We start from the raw sequence: 21822 nt of genomic DNA on the forward strand, positions 1-21822 counted from the left end.
GCTCCAAAAATTAAATGTAAAACAGAATCTAAGAGAAAGGTGAGTGGGAAGTGAGTAAGACTGACTAAATACAAGGATAGAACTAGCTAATTCCACTGCCTGTGAATACTTCCTTCAGAGCTGGGGTACGTACTCCCCTGCCACCATTATGAGTAATCTCTGATTGGCCCTTTGTCACTCCCTCAAAATTAAAAGTGCTGGTTGGGAGCGTACTATTGGCCAAGCCCAAGTCACATGTCCACGCCGGAACGTCTTCTAAGTAAATTACTCTTTCATTTCTTATTTCCACATCATCCGCCTCTAGCTGATGACCATTCCTCTTCTTTTAAAAAAAGAAAATCGTAAGCAAGCCTGAATATTGTGCAACCATATGGACCAATTTATAAAGTTGACCAGAACAATCAATTTTCTGTCTATACTCTGATGGTGAGAGAGGAAATAAAACTGAGACTAATCAAAATACATAAATTCATGCACAAGTTATAAAGAAGAAAAATGCTTGGAGGTTCTCAATTGCCTACTGAATATGTTTCTTATCCTTTATTGCAGCGCTTGTCTTATCTCTCTGATTCTGGTTGTGAAATGATCCCTTAAAATGGGACCTCTTGCCTTTCTCCAGTCCCGTCCAGTATCCTCTCCTCTCATCTCATTGACTTTAATCTTTCTGCTTCTCAGGCTGAGGATGCCCTGCCCTTATCTCCTCTTGTGTAAATCCTTTCTCACTTTCAAGGGCAGAGCAAAAGCCACCTTCTTCATTAATTTATCCTTAATATTCCCCACAGGAAGCCAAATTCTGTTCCGGATTTTCTTGACCTTAAGTTTGCAGCTCTCCTGTAATATATCTTACATGGTATTTTGTGATATGTGTAGCTTGTTTTCTGTCATTTTCAGTTCCTCTACATTGAAAAACCTCCATTGTCATTGGCTTGTTTTTTAAAGAAAATTTTGTTGGGTATGAGTGATCTTTAACTTTTGGTTGATTTATAAAAATATGAATTTGAAATAACTGTATGATATGGAGTAGATATCCATTTTATATCAGAAGTGATGTCATAGCATTGTAGATAAGTAATTTAAAACATGGTTTTAATGCATGGGTCCTTTTTATAATTTTGATTCAATTAGTGATTCATGGGCCTAATTTTTAAATGAATAGTGGTGAATGTACAAAAAGCTGAAGGAAAATGGTTATCAGTCAATCCTGATTCACTTATTGGCTTACAGAATGTGATTAGGTTTTAAAACTATTATCGCGGGTCCTGAAATCCTCCCAGTTTGTCAAATGATGGGATAATTCCCCTTTATTCCTGGAAGGGACATTAGATTAGAAGGAAAAAACACAAGAACTGGAAAATGGCATTAAAAGCTAATACCAAGTCGGCTTATGGGAGTCAGATCTGGATTCCATCTAAACTACATTTGGAGGGCCTTGTCTGTTGTACTGGGAGGTAGTTCTTATTTGGTTTCCTGCTGATCTTCAGTCTGGAAGGAATTCTGTTGAATTAGGGGGAAGAAATCCAAATGACAACCATGGAAAAATCGGTAGGAGCTGTACTCCATTAGCCTGAGTTTGAGAAGTGCCTCATATTGAATGTGAGGATAAATCCGCAGTTCAGTGTCCCAACATTCTGTCTTAAAGGTGAATACTTTGATATGAACAATGAGGTTTACCACATAATCACATATATTTATGTGCCCATAGTATATAAATATATATGTATTTTTAAAATAAAATATGGTATGGTGAGTTGGTCATTTCTCTATTGTATAGTCATTTTTGAAAATTATCATAACCTTTGCGGACTCTCTTCTTTTTGCTTGGAAATACTCAGTGAGCCAAATGTCTTACCAGGCCAAGTGTGTCTGAGGGATTCTGGGAGTTTTTCAACAGCCAAGGTCAATCTGGGCCTGTGTTGTGGTCTTGGGCGATTAAAGTCTGCTTCTATTATGGGTCTCCTGATTCCCTGGAACACATATGTTGTTATCTGGAAGACATTCAGACTTTATGCAAAAAAGCTTGTTTGTTTGTTGCCTAAGAAATAGAATAAGAAAGTGACATTGCTTCACTAAAAAAAAAAAAATCTGTTTTAAGAAAAGATTTTTCTTTTTTCATTGAAAACAAGTGACTTGAAGAGAATGACCAGTTTTTCTGATAGCCTCTTATTGTCCTGTGAGAACATTTTACCCAGAAAAGACTAGTTACTTTTTGCGGAAAGAGTTGGAAATGGGAAAATAGGAAAACAAAAAACAAAAAACAACTTTCTGGGCAAAACAAAGAGTAAATAAGTGGGTTTGTGTGTATAAGTTGTCATTTTCACTAATATAAACTTGCTCAAAATAGAAAACATGAGGTTAGAGAAATAACCAGGTTTTTTTTGTTTGTTTGTTTCTTAAGAACTTTTATTGAGATACAGTTAATATAGAATGAACTGCATATATTTAGAGTGTACAATTTAGTATCCCAGTCTCCCAATTTATTCCCCCCCAACCCTCCCTGCTTTCCCCACTGGGTGTCTGTATGTTCTCTACCTCTGGAGAAATAACCAGTTTTTGATAAAAAGGGGTCTAAAGGAAAAACAGGCCCATGGCTGGTCTCTGCCAGATGGAGCAGATGATTGACCAATTAGGAGATCAGTTCAAGTTCTAAAATATGCAGACCTCGCATTTTGCCCTTTCTGCCCTTTCTGATTATAATGTAATTAAGGTAATATTAGTTAGGCTTGCCTCCTACAGGATTCCATACAGGGCAAGATAACCCAACACACTTTAAAATAATTGTCTTTTTTATCTTCCCAATAAATCAATTTTTGTTTATTATTAAGCAATGAATGAATTACTATTTCTAGTCGTTCTTTTTGACTTAAAGGGTATTTTTCTTTTTTTAATTTTTATTGGCGTGTAGTTGCTGATTTACAATGTTGTATTAGTTTTAGAGGTACAGCTGTACGTTTTAAATTACTTTATTAGAAAGGCAGAAGTTAGTCTTAAAATTATGTGGTTTTAAAAGTAATGCTAATTCAATCATGTAGAACACTCCAAACTTTAGGTAAAGCTACTTATTCATATTCCTCAGAAGTTAATATTAAGTTAAACATAGCTATATGTATTTTGTCTTTGTGTTCCGTGCCAATGTTAACTGGAAGTTATGGGGTTTCACGGCTACTTTCTCTGGTTGGATTATCAAGGCAGTCAAGACAATACAGCTGGGAGATCTTTGAAAGACCACCATAGCTAACTCCTGAGTGGTCTTCTCTACTGCCTGCCTCGGTATTTACATCTCAGTATCTGCCTCTCTCTCCTTTGATCTTTCTGAGACAGGTAGAACAGGTGTCCCCAAAGTGTGTATGAGATTCAGCAGTCTTCCTTCACAGACAGATTGCCTAAGACTCTTGTATTTCCTTCAGTTGTGTGTATTTATGGTGTGTGATGAAGAGAGAGCTTCTCACTCTCCATCTCAAGCCTTCTACGCTGAGACAAAGATGTAATAGTTGATTGGTGCCAAAGCATCCACTCATGATTTCTGTAAGTGAAAACCTTCCCACTCACAGGAATGATAACAACATTCTCTTTCCTGCCCCATCCCAGCAGGCAAAGACTATAATACGGTCATAATCGAAAGAGGCATTATTACCTCGGCAATTTTAGGCTTTATGGGGAGAACATAGGTGAGGCCGAATCAGGAGTTAGGTCATTGAATAACCACAGGACAGTGGGCCTTAATCTTGTAAGAACAGTGGACTTCATCATGTAAGGCACTGGAGAACCGGTTTTGAAGAGGATTCTTCCTTTGAGAAATGTATATTGGAAACAATATGAAGCGTGAATTAAAAGGGGAATTATTTACTAATATTGGCCCTAAAGTAGAAGTGAAGAGTTTAACACTTGGGGAATTCTTTGTCTACTAAATAGAGTTCAGTTAATATGGAATAGAACTATCAGCGAACAATAGCATTAAATTAGGTCAAGTTTATAACCTGGCCCAACATTGCGTATACAAGAGGCCACACGAGCACAGATACATCAGACCAGGAACTATAGTGTAGCACCATCTGGAGATGATAAAAGAGGAATGTATCTCTTACCCACTGGGGTCTCTCTGGGTTCCAGGCCTCAAGACAGGGAGGAAATGACCAGCAACTGCTCTAACATTTCATATTTTTATATATGTTTCTGCCTTCACATACGTTTCAGATTACTTGAGGTTCTATGAAGGCAGAAAATTCTTCATTTATGCAATTTCAGACATTTGCAGTGGTATCACTACTTATGGTTAGGAAGGAATTCACTATCATTACGGCAAATATTGATGTTGAGTAAAAATGATAACTCTTTGGGGGCCACTTAATATGTTCTGCTCCTTCAGCTCTTGGTTTTTGCTGGTCCGGAAAATATACTCTTGCTTTTCTTTCGAGCCTGCAGCCTCTGTGTGCTGGGGGAGAGCGAGCTCCGTCACAACCTCATGTTGTAGGTGACCCAACATCCACTGCCCTGTGTCTCTCCTCCAGCCTGTCTGTCCCTAGTGAAGAGCTTCACGGTTTCATATAACCTGCCTCTGTGTGTAGCATGTGTGCAAATACACACAGTATTTGCACAAAGGTACACATATGCATATATCTGTGTCTATCTGTAGGTCTGTATCAATTTTGAATTTCTGTAAGCTCTCTCTTATCTTTATTTTTTTTAATATATTTATTTATTTATTGGCTATGTTGGGTCTTCGTTGCTGCACAGGGCTTTCTCTAGTTGTGGCGAGGGGGGGCTGCTCTTCATTGCAGTGCACAGGTTTCTCATTGCAGTGGCTTATGTTGCAGAGCACAGGCTCTAGGCGTGTGGGCTTCAGTAGTTGCGGCACACAGGGCTCAGTAGTTCTGGCTCACGGGCTCTAGAGCGCAAGCTCAGTAGTTGGCACACGGGCTTAGTTGCTCCACAGCATGTGGGATCTTCTCAGACCAGGGCTTGAACCCGTATCCCCTGCGTTGGCAGGCGGATTCTTAACCACTGCACCACCAGGGAAGTCAGTCCTATCTTTGTTTTAGCTTTAGCCTTGACTAGCTTGTGCCATTCACTTTGAAAATAATTATCACTTTCCATGTGGCATCTCTTTTCAGATACTTACCAGCTTCTACATTGGACTCAGCTTCTGCAGACTTTTAGATTCCCTTTACTTTTGTCTCTTCTGTCAGACTTTTGACTTTTCCACGTAGCCCTTCTGACCAGCCACACAAGCCTCCAGATGTATCACCTGCTCTAGTGCTACCCGTGCCGCTCTATTTGTGCCAGGCTCTTCTATTTTCTTTAGTCCAAACTGAAGTCACATTCCATCTTTTCAGGAATATTTAAGCTATTGGATATTGAAGTTAAAAAGATCAAAATGACTCTTTTACAGCTCTATAGTAGAGGTAACTATTTTCAATTTAAAAAGAAATGAATATTTTTATACTTTATGAAGGGACTTACAAAAATATAACACTAAAATTGTAATTCAAAATAATCTCAAACCAAGAGTTCTGAGGAATTGAAGTTAAAACAATTATCTTCTTCTTCCCCTCTTGTAGTTTTTTGTGATATTTTTGAATGGTTGTTAATGAAGTATTTGCCAGAAACAAACAATTACCAATTTATAACTGATGGTCATATTTTACAGTGAGCGTTTTACCATTTATGTCATTGAGTATGGCAAGATTTGGCAAGAGTTTAATTCCTGCACTTTAAAACTAAAGTTCCCTGTGCATATTTCTTTTCCTTTCAAAACAGGCAATCAATTTTGCTTTCACTAAACATATTAATCATAAAGATAAAATTCCATCAGATTTTCCTTGGGCACTTTTAGGCTTTTATAGAACTTAATATGAAATTCATGAGAATGTTTCATTGTATTTCAGTGTAAATCATCAGTATGAAATAATGTTTATTGCTATTAAAAAACATATTTCAACTGCTGCCCAAACTGAGTGAACAATGAAACTCAATATGCTATAGGAGGACAAAGAAATATCCACAAGGTCAGAAATTGTACCTGTCTGCATAGCACAAAATGTAGTAGAATGTGGTAATCAGAGGACTATCTTGGTTACTGGGAGTGTGAAAGTTGGTTAACAAAACCTTGAATCAGCTCCAGCATAAAAGAGTAAATCGATTGCAAGCTACCACGTGATTACTGAACCCAACTCACTTTAGACTTGTGATGTATTTGAGAAACATTCCCCTAAAGCTAATAAGATATGATACGATGTGTGTTTGTGTGTACAATTGTACCAAGCCTTCATAGCAGTCTTTCTTCTTTTTGCCCCCAGCATCAGATCTACACAATTCCCCTAATCGGAAATAGCTTGAGAAATGTTGCCCTAACAACAACAAAAAGAATACCTTTAAGTTAAAGAATGAATCACATTGTTAAAATGAATCCACACTTTCTTGGAGTGTCTTTCGTTCCACCTTCTCTCTCTCCCCTGTCACAGTCACCAACATATCTCACATCCTTCCATCTCTCTTTCTTACTTACTTTCATCCTGTCTATTCTCTCTTTGGGGTATATTTCAGTTTGCTTTCCTGGTGTAGGTTTTCTTTTGCTCTGATCATGCTACACTCTCCCAAAGTAACTCTCTCATATAATGAACAATAATGTCCATTTTCAAGGAGGCTAGGTCGGGTTAGGACTGATCTGACACCATTTCCCTTGTTCATTCACCGGCCTTGCGCCTGAATTCCATTGGTTTTAAACAACCTGACTAAGCAGCTCACTGGGTATGGAAAGAAATGGATCAAGGTGTTTGGCCAATGCACACCACATTTACTTAAGTACTGTGGATTTTAAATGTTGGATTTTAAAAGGGGTTTGGAGGAACTAGGACATAGAAATGTCAAAAGAAAAGCATCAAATGAGTTATGGACTAGAATGTAGATTCTGAGGGATATTGGTGCTGAGATTTAAACACACACACTCTCTCTCTCTCTCTTTATTTTTTAAAACAGTTTTTGGTTCACAGCAAAATTAGGTGGAAATTACGGAGAGTTTGGGTATACCTATCTCCCCCATAATCAACCTTCCAGCACCATAATGTTTGTTACAACTGACCCAATCAACACTGACACATCACTGTCACCCAAAGCCCACAGTTTACATTACAGTTCACTCTTGGTATTGTACGTTCTATGAGTTTTGGTAAATGTATAATGTCATGTCTTAATCTGTTCAGAATGCTGCAATGGAATATCATACACTGGGTTCCCTACAAACAGCATACATTTCTTTCTCATAGTTTTGGTGGCTAGAAAGTCCAAGATAAATATGCTGGCAGATTTGATGTCTGGTGCAAAACTACTTCCTAGACAGTGCCTTATTGCTGTGTCCTCACAAGGTGGAAAGGGCAAGGGACATTTTTTAAAAAAAATTTTTTAATTTTAATTTTTTAAAATTTATTATTTATTTGTTTATTGGCTGCGTTGGGTCTTCATTGCCGCACACAGGCTTTCTCTAGTTGCAGCGAGCGGGGTCCTCATTGTGGTGGCTTCTCTTATTGCAGAGCACAGGCTCTAGGCACATAGGCTTCAGTAGTTGTGGCATGCAAGCTCAATAGTTGTGACTTGCAGGCTCTAGAGCACAGGCTCAGTAGCTGTGGTGCATGGGCTTAGTTGTTCCACGGCATGTATGATCTTCCCGGAGCAGGGATCAAACCCATGTCCCCTGCATTGGCAGGCGGATTCTTAACTACTGCACCACCTGGGAAGTCCATGGGAGCCACCTTTATAAGAGCACTAATCACATTCATGAGGGCCCCACTCTCATGACCTAATCAGCTCCCAAAAACCCACCTCCAAATATCATCACTTTGGGAATTAATTGTGTCTCATCATATGAAATCTGGGGGGACACAGACATTTAGTCTGTGGCATGGCATGTATCCACCATTACAGAGCAACACAGAAGAGTTTTACTGCTTTAAAAATCCCCCCATGTTCCTCTCTTTCTTTCTACCAACTCTGGGTAACCACTGACCATTTTACCATATCCACTGTTTTGCCTTTTCCAGAATATCTTAGAGTTGGAGTCAGACAATATGTAGCCTTTTCAGATTGACTGTTTTCACTTAGTAATATGCACCTAAGGCTAACATTTTTCAGGGTATAAAAGAGAACAATTAATATTGTTCATTTTTTTAAGAATTGTATGAGAAAGACATTAACAGTAGTAATTTGGTAACTCCACGGGTGACATCCAGGAATAAATACATTAATATTGAAATTTTAGGGAAACTTTATTAACTTCTCAAAGAGGGTATTCAGCAGAAGGCAGTCAATTCAGAAGATAAATATAGTATATCTTCTAAGAGTATTCATTTTGTTTGATCACCTGGAGGAAGTCTTTTATAGTGAAAAAGCTTGAATATGCTTTGTCATAGAATATAGAATTTTCACCAGATAATACAAGAGACTTAAATGTTGAGCTTATGGAGAACTAATTCTGGCTCAGAGTCTACTTAGACACCCTTGAAGGGTGCAAGTTCAAGTTCCTCTTGCATCAAGAGTATTTTAGCGGAAAATTTGAGCAGTGATTCGGCAGTGCAGGGAGGGCGTTTAATTTAAAACAAGATGCATTTTGATGGTGGGATAGTATCTTAGGTTGGGTTCCCAGGCAAGTAGACTATGAGGCCCAGAGTCCTATGTGAAAGGTTTTTTGGAAATTCTCCCAGGAATAGCCCCTGCTGAAGTGAAGGAATCAGGACTGGGCAGAGGGAGGGTTGAGCTGTGATACAGGTGCCACAGGGGGCCTCATGCTGATGTCATGGGGAGCTTGGGAGCTGCACTGGTCCCATATTGAGGCATAGGGAGTGGACCATCTTATCCTCAATTCACCAATGAAGGGAGCTAATCCTGGGAGGGTGAGTGACTTTAGAGGAAAAATCCTAGTGGTAGACTCAGCTCTGAGCTGTCATCTGGTAACCTCCCAGCAGCTGGGGGAATGAGGGCCTTATCTTGATGGAAAATCTGGACAATGCAAGATAGAATCCACTATAGACAATACAAACAATACAAACCCACCAGGTTTCTTGTAAAGAAGGACCTGGAACAAGTGAGTTTTGAATATCTTTTGATATGAATGATTCTAGAATTTAATAGAATTGCTGTCTCCAAATAAAAGAATTTTATTTTTGTATATCTGATATAAGCAAAAATATAAAGGAACACAGACACACAACTTATTTTGAATAGGGCTGAAAGCTTGTCTTGAAAATTACTTCCCTCATGTTTTTTCAGAACAGGTTGGTACCTTAGCTTAGCTAAGGAATAGGGGTATTACTAAAGTTGGTTCTGGATATTCACCACATGCAAAAAGCTCATTCAGCCTTTGCAACCTTGAGGTGAGGTTCAACCTTGAGGTGAGTTTATACAGATAAAAGTTTAGTGCATAAAATATTTGAGAAAAAAAATGAAAGTAAGGATGTCTGCCCTTTCTTCAATGTGAGATTAATAAAAAGAATGAAGAGAAAGTATTTATTTGACCATCTCTAAATATGTATCAAAAGATGTTATACATATATAAATTTGTAAAAATTGAAATCCAATTTACTTTCTAAGTTTGAATTCAGAATGTTTCCATCAGAACGCTGCAATTGCACGCACTGCTATGACTTAGGTAGTTCAATAAGAACATGATAAAAATGTCTCAAAGTCATACATTTATCCCTCTGCCACTTAAATATGCTTATTTCCATGGACAAAGATTCTCTCAGGTACATGACTTTCATTACAGAGTTTGAATTTAAATATATTCTAGGTATGTCACCACTACTGAGTGAGTGGTAAGGGAGGAGAACTTTTAAATTTCATTTCTAAAATGAATTCACACCATCATCCTTAAGTATAAAATAAATCATTCTTATATAATCCATAAATAATAGTAGTTTTAAAATGTAAAAAACACAGGGACTTCCCTGGTGGCATAGTGGTTAAAAATCCTCCTGCCAATGCAGGGGACATGGGTTCGAGCCCTGGTCCGGGAAGATCCCATATGCCGCAGAGCAACTAAGCCCGTGCACCACAACTGCTGAGCCTGTGCTCTAGAGCCTGTGAGCCACAACTGTTAGGCCACGTGCCACAGCTGCTGAAGTGCACATGCCTGTAACCCGTGCTCTGCAACAAGAAAAGCCACTGAAATGAGAGGCCCACACACCACAATGAAGAGTGGCCCCCACTCGCTGCAAGTGGAGAAAGCCTGCACACAGCAACGAAGACCCAATGCAGCCAATAAATAAATAAATTTATTTTTAAAAATGTAAAAAACACAAAGTAAGATATTCCTGAACTGGTCCCGCTTTTTCTATTTTCCTTTAAAATACTGATGAGCTCATCAGCATCTGTCCCAGAGATGATATGATGTAGAGGAACTGTTCCACTAACCGTGTTTCAGCAAATTAGTGCAAGCCTGTATATTTACAGATATTCTCTGACCTCTAGAAACAGCAACAAGTCAACTCTTTGCTCACACTTTGAGTGTTGCCTTAAACCATTGCTATGGAATAATGTCACATAAAATTTCATTGAATTTATATCATGTCTTTGGACACTAAAAATTTATAAGCCTCAGTATCCTCATCTGTAAAATGGGTTGGTTGGGTATGAACCACATTGTCTTGAAGATTCCCACTAGTGTGATATCTTGGCTTGAACTGTGATTTCATCTGCATTTTAGATATGGCTGCACATGACCTTTGAAATGTGATCAAGACCCAAGGGCAAAGAGCAGTGTGACAAAACCATATCCACCTCACTTCTGTGACTCAGTCCTCCCCAGGTTCTCAGGAGCCAAATTCCCCAAGCTGAGGCCACTAAGAAACAGTTACTAAACTGTATACTGATATAATGACATAATGCCAATTTCCTTAAGTTCTAAAATTGTGAGAGCAGCTTTTCAAAGTGCCTTACTGTATATAAGTATCTTTACTCCTCAAGGAAAATCTGATGGTCAAATTTAACAACATAAATCAAAATTTCTTCTTTAATTAGAAAGTGTCATTTTTTCACCGTGATGATGCCCTGTATGTAAATGCTTCTGAGGTTAAGATAAGGTGCATTCTCTAATCATGTTGGCCTGTTTTGTTAGAGTTCATGTCATTCATAATAGAAAATTAATTTACTTAAATTAGCAAAATGTTTCATGCTTAGGCAAGAATGAAAGTATCCTACGATGTTTCGACACCTGACAGAGATAACTCCCCTAATGTCAAGATGACTTGGTCTCTTTTCAGGTCCTGTCACAATACAGCCGTCGCCGTGTGAAACTGATCAGTTTTCTTGTATCTACACAGTCCAGTGTGTGCCCCTCTCAGGGAAATGTAATGGACAGGAAGATTGCACAGATGGGTCTGATGAAATGGGTTGTTCCCTCAGCCCCGCTCCTCAGCTCTGTGGTCATACGGAGTTCCAGTGCTCTACCAGCGAGTGTATCCCGTCCCTCCTGCTATGTGATGGAGTGCCTGACTGTCACTTTAATGAAGACGAATCCGGCTGCTGTGAGTTATCTTCATTCACTCGGTGTGCCAGGGAAGAAATGCTGTTTGGAAATGATAGAGAGAGCCTGACAGATAAAACAAAGTTCTCTAGAGTCTTGCCATGATCGTATCATCAATAACAAAGCTGTTTGTGTTATGTTTCTAAAGAAAGCATATAGTCCTTGCTTAGCATGTCTGAAAACATTTTGTTTGTAGTCACAGTAATCTCTGTTAATTGTATCTGATTTCCTTTTTTTGTTTTTTCTTTTCTTTCATTTTATTTATTTATTTATTATTTTTTTGGGGGGTACACCAAGTTCAGTCATCTGTATTTATACACATATCCCCGTATTCCTCCCTCCCTCGACTCCCCCCACCCTGATTTCCCTTTTTATTCACATCTGCATCATTCATATAGAGATACTCTTATGTATCTGTTTTCTTTTTAACAAATGTTTGTGGGAATGGATTGAAGACATACAGTTACAATTTCTCCTCATCGTAAATGTTCATGAAGAGGGCTCAAGCAAATGGGCAAATATCCATTTTAGTGAATAGATGTAGTTAAGGGTTGGACCTGCACCTGGGTAGATGTTATGTCATTAAGAGTGAATGCAAAAGTAAATCTGTGGGACATTAGGTTTGACCTCATCCTCATCACTTACTACCTGTACAATCTGGACAAAGTTATCTGAGTCAGTCTAACCATACATGTAATATCTACCTTACAGGGCTGTGAGGATTTGAGAGAATGCATGTAAAATTCCCAGTCCTGCATTCATCAACTTCTATCTTTATTATAATTAGCCTATGTCAGTTAGGGAGGGAAGAGTGTTAATCAAGTAATTACACAAATTACACAAATCTTTAAGGTGAGCACATAATCATGATGGAGTCCAGGCATCGCTAACACTTTAGTAATTATTTGTTTGTTTGGTTTCACGTGATATCACACTATATTTGGGCTGCCGTGATTGATCTCCATAGGCCATATGTTAGTGGCCACTTTCTTTTTTTTGGAGCGGTAAACTTTGGAATGTAACTGTAAGAGGGGGATATTGGAAGAGATAAAAGGCTATTTTAGTGCCCTGTTCTGTGTGGGCAGCTGGTATTATGATAACTATTGGAAAAGGCATGAAGGTGAATGAGGGAAAGGAAGACAATTTTGGATGTTTGAAGGTTTTAGCCTTAAATCAGTGAACTTTTTCTGGTTTCAGTTTGGAGATTGGCTTTCTATCTCCTTGTTATTTCCTATATATACATTCTTTCCATTATGAAGCCAATTTGTGAGGTCTTATAATATTTTCTCAGGGGTCAGTTAAACAAATGCAGGTGAATGAGGAAGGGGAAGCCAAGTTATTTATCCCTGTTCCCATCAAGGTGCTCATGGAATTTGGCTGATAGGTATCAGATTAAGTTCAATATAGTCGTGCAGTATTTGACTTCAAATAACAATGCTATTTAAAGAGAAGCTTAGGAAGGTACTGTATCCTTATACTTTGAGACATATATTGGAAAATTGATGTTTGATGAGATAGTAATATATGAAATTCTGCTCCTCAGGGAAAATAAATCCACATTAGGAATAGATGGTATTGTTAAAGAATTGCTTCTCTCCATCTCCAAAATATTTATTGTGTTAGGATACTGTAGGGAAAATTGTGTGAAAATAAACTGTGGACAAAATGCTAGAGCAAAATTACAGAATAAAAGCATCTGATGGTGATAATCTACCAAACAATTGAAAACATAACAGTCCCCCGCCCCCCGCAACCTGGGCTCACTTGTTGATTGAGTGGTATTTTATAAACTCTCCTTCCTTCGTTCATTCATTCACAAATCTTCGTTAAGGATGTAATTTATGCCACACAATGTATTGGACATTGATGATCCAGATGGAAATGACACAGTACAAGCTCACGTTGTTAGATACATTACATATTAGTGAAGGAGATTAGTAAGTGATAGTTGGAATATCATGCGCTAAGTTCTGTGACAGAGATAAACAGAGTGTTATTGAATAACATAGGGTACTCCCTAACAGTGGTGCTAGGGAGTCTATAAATTTTAATAAGAAAAGTGATTGCAGAGCCAAATTTGGAAACACAAGTAGTCGTTAGGCAAGTAAAGTAGAGATGCTTGATTCCAGTGGAGAATGTTCCAAGAACAGAAGAAAAGTTGTTTGATTCAAACATATTTCATATAACTAAAGTAGAGTTGTTGGTGAGAAATGTAGAAATAAGTTGGGAGAGATAAGCAGGAACTAGGTCTTGAAGAATCCACCCCATCGGGCCAGTGATAAGGGTTTAAGTAGTACATGGAATGCACTGCAGTGAGGACCTGGGACTATTTTGGAGATGTTACAGTTGAAATATAAAGGGATTGAATAGATTAATGGCATGATGTAAAGATTATGAATAGATTTAAGAGGCATTCAAGTGAAGAGGAGGAGAAAGTAATCAATAGTTTCCAGGTTTCTGATCTGGGCAACAAGACAGCTAACCTGCCATTTCTTGAGCTGGGAAAAAATAGGAGGAGAAGGACCTTTTAGAGTAAGAAATGTGGCTTCATTTTAAAATGTTGGATTTATGTTATCTGTGGCACATCCACGTGGGAACGTTCAGGGTGTGTTTATAAATGGATGTCTGGAGCTCGGAAGGAGCTAAAAGAAGATAGGTAAAGGTACAGAGCTATCAGCATTTGATGATTCACGCTGTGGATGTACATGAGATAATGGACAGGGGAAAAGATAAGGTGGCGGAGACAATCCTAAGGAACACCTAAGGGACAGTTAAAAATAAACCAAACATCAAAAGACATGGAGAGGGCTTCCCTGGTGGCTCAGTGGTTAAGAATCTGCCTGCCAATGCAGGGGACACGGGTTCGATCCCTGGCCCAGGAAGATCCCACATGCGGCGGAGCAGCGAAGCCCATGCACCACGACTGTTGAGCCCATGTGCCACAGCCACTGAAGCCCGGGCACCTAGAGTCTGTGCTCCACAACAAGAGAAGCCACCACAATGAGATGCCCACACACCTCAACAAAGAGTAGCCCCCACTTGCCGCAACTAGAGAAAGCCCGCATGCTGCAATGAAGACCCAATAGCAGCCAATAAGTAAATAAGTAAATAAGTAAATAAATAAATAAATAAATAAAATTTATTTAAAAGAAAAAGAGACACAGAGATGTTATCATAGACATAGGAGGGCAACCAAAAGAGAGTGATGATCAGAAATCAAAGGTAGAAAGCCTGTGTGTCAGAGGGTATTCACAGGTTTGAATGTTTCTGAGAGATCACTTAAGATTAGGACTAAAAAATGCAGACTGGGAAAAAGCAAAAAGCGGTTGCTGGTGCTCTCGGAGTGAGAACATGCTGCAAAGTGGGAGGGCAGAATTGTGACATCAGTCTTTTGTGGAAAAGGTGGGAAATGGCAGAGAGAAACCGGCGATAGAAAACTTCGTCATAGCAGTTAGCATTGAGAGTAGGATATAGGACAAAAGAAGAGGCTTGGTTCTTTGGTTCGTTTGTTTGTTTTGTGAGGCTTGCACATGTTTAAATGGTGTAGGAACAGAATTCTGAAAAATTTGCAGTTTTATGCAGGAAAGTCAATATGATTGCTACTTGAAGGCCTTTTATCCTTACAAAAATACATGTTTAGTGATCAGAATGCTTAAACAAAGCATGTGATAAGTCCAACATTTAAAAATAATTCATATTTAATGTTGTCTTTCCATTGGAAACATTTTTTTTTATAAACTAAAGTGATACTTTTTTACCAAAAATATCCCCTTTCCCTAAGATAAATGAAAAAATAAGTATGATTTAATTATATGGGAAAATAACACAAAACCAGGAACATTCTTCTCATTGATATTCCTCTGATAGCAGTCTATTCACCAAGAAGATTTTGATTTCCTCAGATGTATCAGTCAATATCCTAGCACAAAATAGATGGCATGTGTATATTGTGTAATTTGAGATTGTTTTAATAAAAGGATTATTTATTAGGGAAAGAATATGCATAGGGAAACCAAAAGGAATAGTAACAGCAGGGCCTTTTAGAGCAAAGGATGTGAGAAGAGAAAACAGTTGCCTGAATCTAGAGTCAAGGAGAGCTACTTGATAAAAGGTGTGGTGTTTGGTTATGGGAGCAGCTAACCAGTAGTAATCTCACAGTCTATTCTCTCTGCATTAACCTCCTGTTGGTGCTACCTATCAACCAAACCCAACCAAAGCTAGAGGCAAAGAAGCACATTGATGTGTCCTTAGAGTTCAACCTCCCAGGGCCCAGAGCAGGGAGAGAAGATGGAGAATGGATCAGGAGAGGCACATTATCCATCAGTGGTAGAGATAACTGGGAAAAACAGATGGGGAAGTGGACAGTTTTCCTACTGTCTAACTTTAATTTATGTTCCAATAGTAGTCGATGTGTCTTATGAAGTTGAGTGTCACTTCTGAAGATTGGGAATGGGTCGTGCTCCTAAGACTTGTGGATCAGCCTTTATCATCAACAGTTTTATTATTGGCCTTTCAATTTGTTAGCTACAATCTCAGCATCCTTTGGTGCTTCTCCATCACAGTGTAAAGATCATCCTCTGCATTTGACAGCTTCTTAAAAAAGTGTTCCTCAGTTTATTCAACATTAAAATCATAGTGATGAAGGCTATTTTACAAAGGTATTGGAGAATTAAATGAATTAATACAGTAAAGTGCATAATACAAACAATAAATTACTCTCCTTTCCATATTGAATTATATTTATAGTTTTATTAAAATTATTTAAACTGCTAAGATATTTTAAGAAGAGTAGTGATTGGTTTTAGTTCAGGGATGGAGTGCATATCCATCCTGTCCCACGCTGGGTGTGTGTCTGCCTTGACCAGCTTGTAGCCTTTATTCCCATGGCCAAGACCATAGTTTCTTTGCTGTTGGAAATGTTAATCTGCTACATACGTGAGTTTCATTTTAAGAGTAAATGGATACATATTGATAGTCATACATTTCTTACTTTTGTGTAAATTTCTTATGCAGCAACTATAATCTTCAAAAGGGATTTTGCTTTACTGAAGTAACTCCAGTGAGCTACTCATGAGTTTTGTGTCTTCAATGTATCATCTTCCTGAGTGAATGAGCTCAAAGCCATAAAATGCTCTGTGTTACTTAGCTTATTTTGGTTAGAAAGAATATCAACCTCTAGGATGATGACAGATTGAAATAAGTATTTTTATAGACATTAAACCATAATTTTTGAAAGAGAATGTGGCAAAAGTAAATCTTGTCCAGGGCAACATTTTCAAACCTGAGTTTCCTATACATTTTTCCTATAGCTTGTTTGGACTAATTTTGAAAAATGTTTTTGTTGTATGTGTATTAATAATGGAGGATAAAAAGGAAATAATGATTCCATTTGTTTCCTTGCATTCAGTCCTTGGCTATATAGGTGTCAATAAGTATTAATTGTATACATAATTTATTTTCTACCTACTTTTAAAAGGAAATTAATAACTCATTAACTGTAATGTTATACCATTTAAAATGCCATAGAAACCAAGATTTTAGCTTCAAATTTCATAAAGTGAAAGGCCAATTTTTAATTATCTAAACTGTAAACTTTCTATAAAAAGGAAAAAGTAAAACTTTCCACAAACTGAAACTGTTTCTTTTCTTATATATTTTTTATGTGTTTCAGTGCAACTTGGGCCATAGTTGAGCATTTATACCACTTACAAGTTAGAACTCTTCATTGTGCAGTCAACTTGAAAATAAGCTCTCAGTCACACTGGAAACTGGGTTAAGAAATATGGATTGGATTAGCATTTCTGAGACATGCAGGGTCCAAAATAATGCTTTACAAGTAGATGAGTATCTATCATCTTTGTGTACAAATTTCAACATATTATTTAAAACCATAAAACTATTATTTGTATGATCTCTCAGCCCTTTGCAATGCAAAACAATGATAAAAATATGTACACACACATACATGAATATAAAGATGCATGTATGTATTCATACACTCATTTTTAAAATAAATTTATTTATTTATTTATTTATTTATTTATTTATTTATTTATTGGCTGCATTGGGTCTTCATTGCTGCACATAGGCTTTCTCTAGTAGTGATGAGTGGGGGCTATTTTTCATTGTGGTGCGCAGGCTCCTCATTGCAGTGGCTTCTCTTGTTGTGGAGCACGGGCTCTAGGTGTGTGGGCTTTGGTAGTTGTGGCACGTGGGCTCAATAGTTGTGGCTCTAGAGCGCAGGCTCAATAATTGTGGAGCACAGGCTTAGTTGCTCCACGGCATGTGGGATCTTCCTGGAGCAGGGATCGAACCTGTGTCCCCTTGCATTGGCAGGCAGATTCTTAACCACTGTGCCACCAGGAAAGTCCCCACACATTCATTTTTTACAAACATCTCTTCATGTTAACAGGAGTTGGAAGATTATTCTATTTCTTAGTTTACTTGGTTTGGAATATTTATTTATCTTGTCGATGTATATCCTAAATTATGTCACCCTTTGGAAAAGCTTAAAGTCATCTCTTCTCCTGCCACCTTATAACCCAGGTAGAAATGGATGAACATTCAAACAAATTAAAATCTCTTGTTAGTTCAATTGCACGTAATATAGAGATGTTAGGGGAGCAACAGAAGTACAAAGAGATCTGCCTTGATATTAAAATTGACTCTAATCTAAAATCAGTTCAGACCATATAGTGCATACAATGCATTCTGTACATACATACATGAATAATACTACATAATGCACAACTGGGAGATGATTCTATCGACAGACTTTTTTTGGAGAAATTTTTAATTTAATAAATTTCAATTTAATAAATGGAAGTTTTCTTCATCAAGAACTCTTATAGTTTAAATGTAGGGCTAGAAAAATGAGGGGAAAAACAATACCTGTCTTATTTTATTAGGAGAAATTCATTTTTTTTAAAAAAGTGATGTTCTTTTTTCCAGCCAATGAGAACTGTTCTGATGGAGCTTTGATGTGTGCCTCTTCTAACAGCTGTATCCCAGTACACAAGCGCTGTGATGGTTTTGCTGACTGCATGGATTTCCAACCTGATGAATCCAGCTGCTTAGGTACTGCATATCCATTAAAATATTCTTTGCAATATAAGTCAGTAACTTAACCTGAGCCCAATGAAAATATTAAGACTTGAATAATGTCAAGTATAGAATAATTGAATTGCTATTATTGGTTTGGAGGGCAGGAAGAATGTTAATATTAATTTGCTACATTTGTAAAAAAAGTACTAGTGTATAATATAATGAACTCATGCATACTCTATGTATATAATGTTCATGAAATAAAAATCAAACAATTTTAATTTAATCTAACAACAGTATTAGTGTTTAATAATCTCTTCTATGCAAATTGCTGGTTTCTATAATAGGGAAACCCCTACGTGATCTAGTATGTTATTAATTTTTTAAAAATTGTAATTTTTCTCACTTCATAAAAGCTCCCTATTTGCATGATCTAGTCATGCTTAAAAGTCAATTTATTAAACTTTAGACCAACTTTTAAACGTTTTTCTTTCTTCTGACCCTGGAACATTTATAAGAACTGATAATGTGTTTTTGTGATTATACTTTTATCAAAACTGCTTTAATAGTCTCTAATGTATTGTAGCCCATTGTTAACATCTCTCCTGAGTAACTGAATTTTTATTTCATGCAAGAGATATATAAAATAAAAGATGGGGCAATGTAAATGTCACAACTAAATGATAATGTAAATTGGTGATAAAGATATATTCAATCATATTTTCTAAGTAAATTGGGGATATTTCCTATCAAAACTAGGAAAAAAACATATACTTTGTATCTTTCAAGTAGAAGAACATTATGAGATAAGCAACAAAAGCATAATTAAAATCAAATCATAGGGACTTCCTAGGTGGCGCAGTGGTAAAGAATCCGCCTGCCAATGCAGGGCACACAGGTTCAAGCCCTGCCCTGGGAAGATTCCACATGCCACGGAGCAACTAAACCCGTGTGCCACAACTATCGAGCCTGTGCTCTAGAGCCCGTGAGCCACAACTACTGAGCCCATGTGCCACAACTATTGAAGCCCACATACCTAGGGCCCGTGCTCCACAACAAGAGAAGCCACTACAATGAGGAGCCTGCGCTCTACAGTGAAGAGTAGCCCCTACTCGCAGCAACTAGAGAAAGCCCATGTGCAGCAGTGAAGACCCAATGCAACCAATAAATTAAATAAATAAATAAATTTATAAAAAAAATCAAATCACAGTGCAAAAAAATCTTATTTTTTATGCTACTAAAAATGAGTGCTTGTACAGCACTGAATTTTATGAGTACAAAGGGAAATCAAGAAGTGTGCAAACCTGCTCCCATAAAATATGCAAAGATGAATGCTCTTTGGCATCATTTCTCTACCAGGCATGCTTATACATCAGATTAGATACCCAAAGGAAATGTTCTTCCTCTCTTCAGAGAGTAAGAAAGGTACTAATGAGATAATTCCATTCTTTGAACCTATTGAGACACAGTACTTATGTCCAGTACCCAAATGTATTTACATAAAAACGAGATTTTCTTCAGGGTACTCCTGTATGAGAGCAAATGTAGTGTAACATGTTACGGTTCATTGTCTGCTTTGACACATTCCACATTTAAAAATGCGGCCAGGAAAACAGAAGACCTGTCATTCATCCTGCATGATAGACAATCTGTAGGTATTAATATAGAACACATTTTTGTTGTCCGTCATTTCTGTCACTCGCCAATTCATTTAGTTCATTTACAAAGTATAGGTCATACTGCCACAGCTATTGGGTTAAAGTGAAATAAAGAACTAGTGCAACAGTTTTCAGAAATGAGATCCATATTACATTATGCATTTTCTATTTATATTTTCTATGCTCTTTAGTTTGTCAATCAAATATGATAAAGTCACTCTTTTTAAGAATGCCCTTAAGTCTCACCATGCTAAGATGTGTCCATGCATACTGCACCTTCCTCTTTCTTTTCAAACATCATATTCTTTTAAGGTCAGCATTTCATAGACATTTATGAGCCCAATCCTTACAGCATCCAGTAATTCTCCCAGTGGTCACACAACAGATGGTGAGCATCTGGTCTCCCCTCACCTCAAGGTTTAAGTCATAACAAAAACACTGAGCTCAGGCACCGCGTGAGTGTTGCAGGTTAAGTATATTTCAGTGAGTCCTATCTATTCCCAAATTACATTAAAAAGGCAAATTATTTTCAACTTCTGGTTGCTTAGGCAACCATATTGAACAGAATATGTCCGAGTTAATTTAAAATGGAAGTCTTTTTCCAGTCATTTGTAGTAGCAGCGGTTAATACAGGTTATGTTAAGGTGATACTATAATTATGATAATCATCTATTTGAAGGAGAATTAAGGAAAGACACTATACAATTATAGGATGAGATATTATTAATTTAATATATGAATAATAATAATAATAACCATATAGCTTAATAAAGTTTCAGAAGGTTTTGAAAACCAAACCAAAACATAACACAAAAACTTCTGATACAAGTACTATAAGCTACTTCAAGTTTCTGAAATACAGTTAATCCCTCCGGGAGTCCCTGTGCCAGGATTTCAAGATAAAGAAAACAGTCTGTGTCCTCTAGGAATTTGGTTTGCTGCACAGGCTTCTAGTGAACTCTTCTCATCCACAAAGCCCCTGAAACTGCATGCAGTTTATTGTGTATATGTGTATCTACTCCATGGCAGTGCATACATACCATACAGTTCTAGGGGGTTCTTGATCCTGTAATATCAAGGGACACAGGGGTGATAGAAATTCTGAACTGAATAGCAAATTATTTGACATTTGTAGACTAACAGGCCTTAGAGTTAGAGGACCAGGATTTAGCTGAATATCTGGTCCACCCTTGCTATTAACTTGAGCCAGTTTCTTCTTCTGTTAAAAAAAAAGGGGGGTATGTATGGGGTATACCACTTAATGTTGTGAGGATTAAATGAAGTAACACCAGTAAAGCTCTTGGGACAGTCTCTGACATAAAGCAAGTCTTCAGTACACAGCAGTGGTAATGGTAATCATGATGATAGAAGGGGGACGTGAAAGAGAAGAATTTGGAGAGAGCAGTGGTGATATAAATTATGTTCCATGATGAACTCAAAGAACCCCACATACAGAGAGATGGATGAGGGCGATCATTTAATACTTTATGCATACCATTCACTAGTGTAAAAATGTTATAAACAAATTTGATCTTATCCTCCCAGCAGTCCTACATAAAAGGTCATCCTCACTTTAAACATGAAGAATCTTATACCTAAAATACCTAGCCC

General features: G+C 37.5%; 1 protein-coding gene across 1 annotated transcript in view; it reads left to right on the forward strand.

The window, feature by feature from the left end:
- MALRD1 (MAM and LDL receptor class A domain containing 1) overlaps positions 1-21822 on the forward strand; it is a 578637-nt gene that overhangs the window by 461449 nt on the left and 95366 nt on the right. Inside the window, exons 35-36 of the mRNA XM_057732597.1 lie at positions 11247-11510; positions 18461-18586. Of these exons, the coding sequence (XP_057588580.1) occupies positions 11247-11510; positions 18461-18586 (390 nt within the window). The remainder of the gene's footprint in view (positions 1-11246; positions 11511-18460; positions 18587-21822) is intronic.

Source organism: Hippopotamus amphibius, chromosome 4 (assembly GCF_030028045.1).
Source record: "Hippopotamus amphibius kiboko isolate mHipAmp2 chromosome 4, mHipAmp2.hap2, whole genome shotgun sequence".
In the NCBI taxonomy this organism is placed as follows: Eukaryota; Metazoa; Chordata; class Mammalia; order Artiodactyla; family Hippopotamidae; genus Hippopotamus; species Hippopotamus amphibius.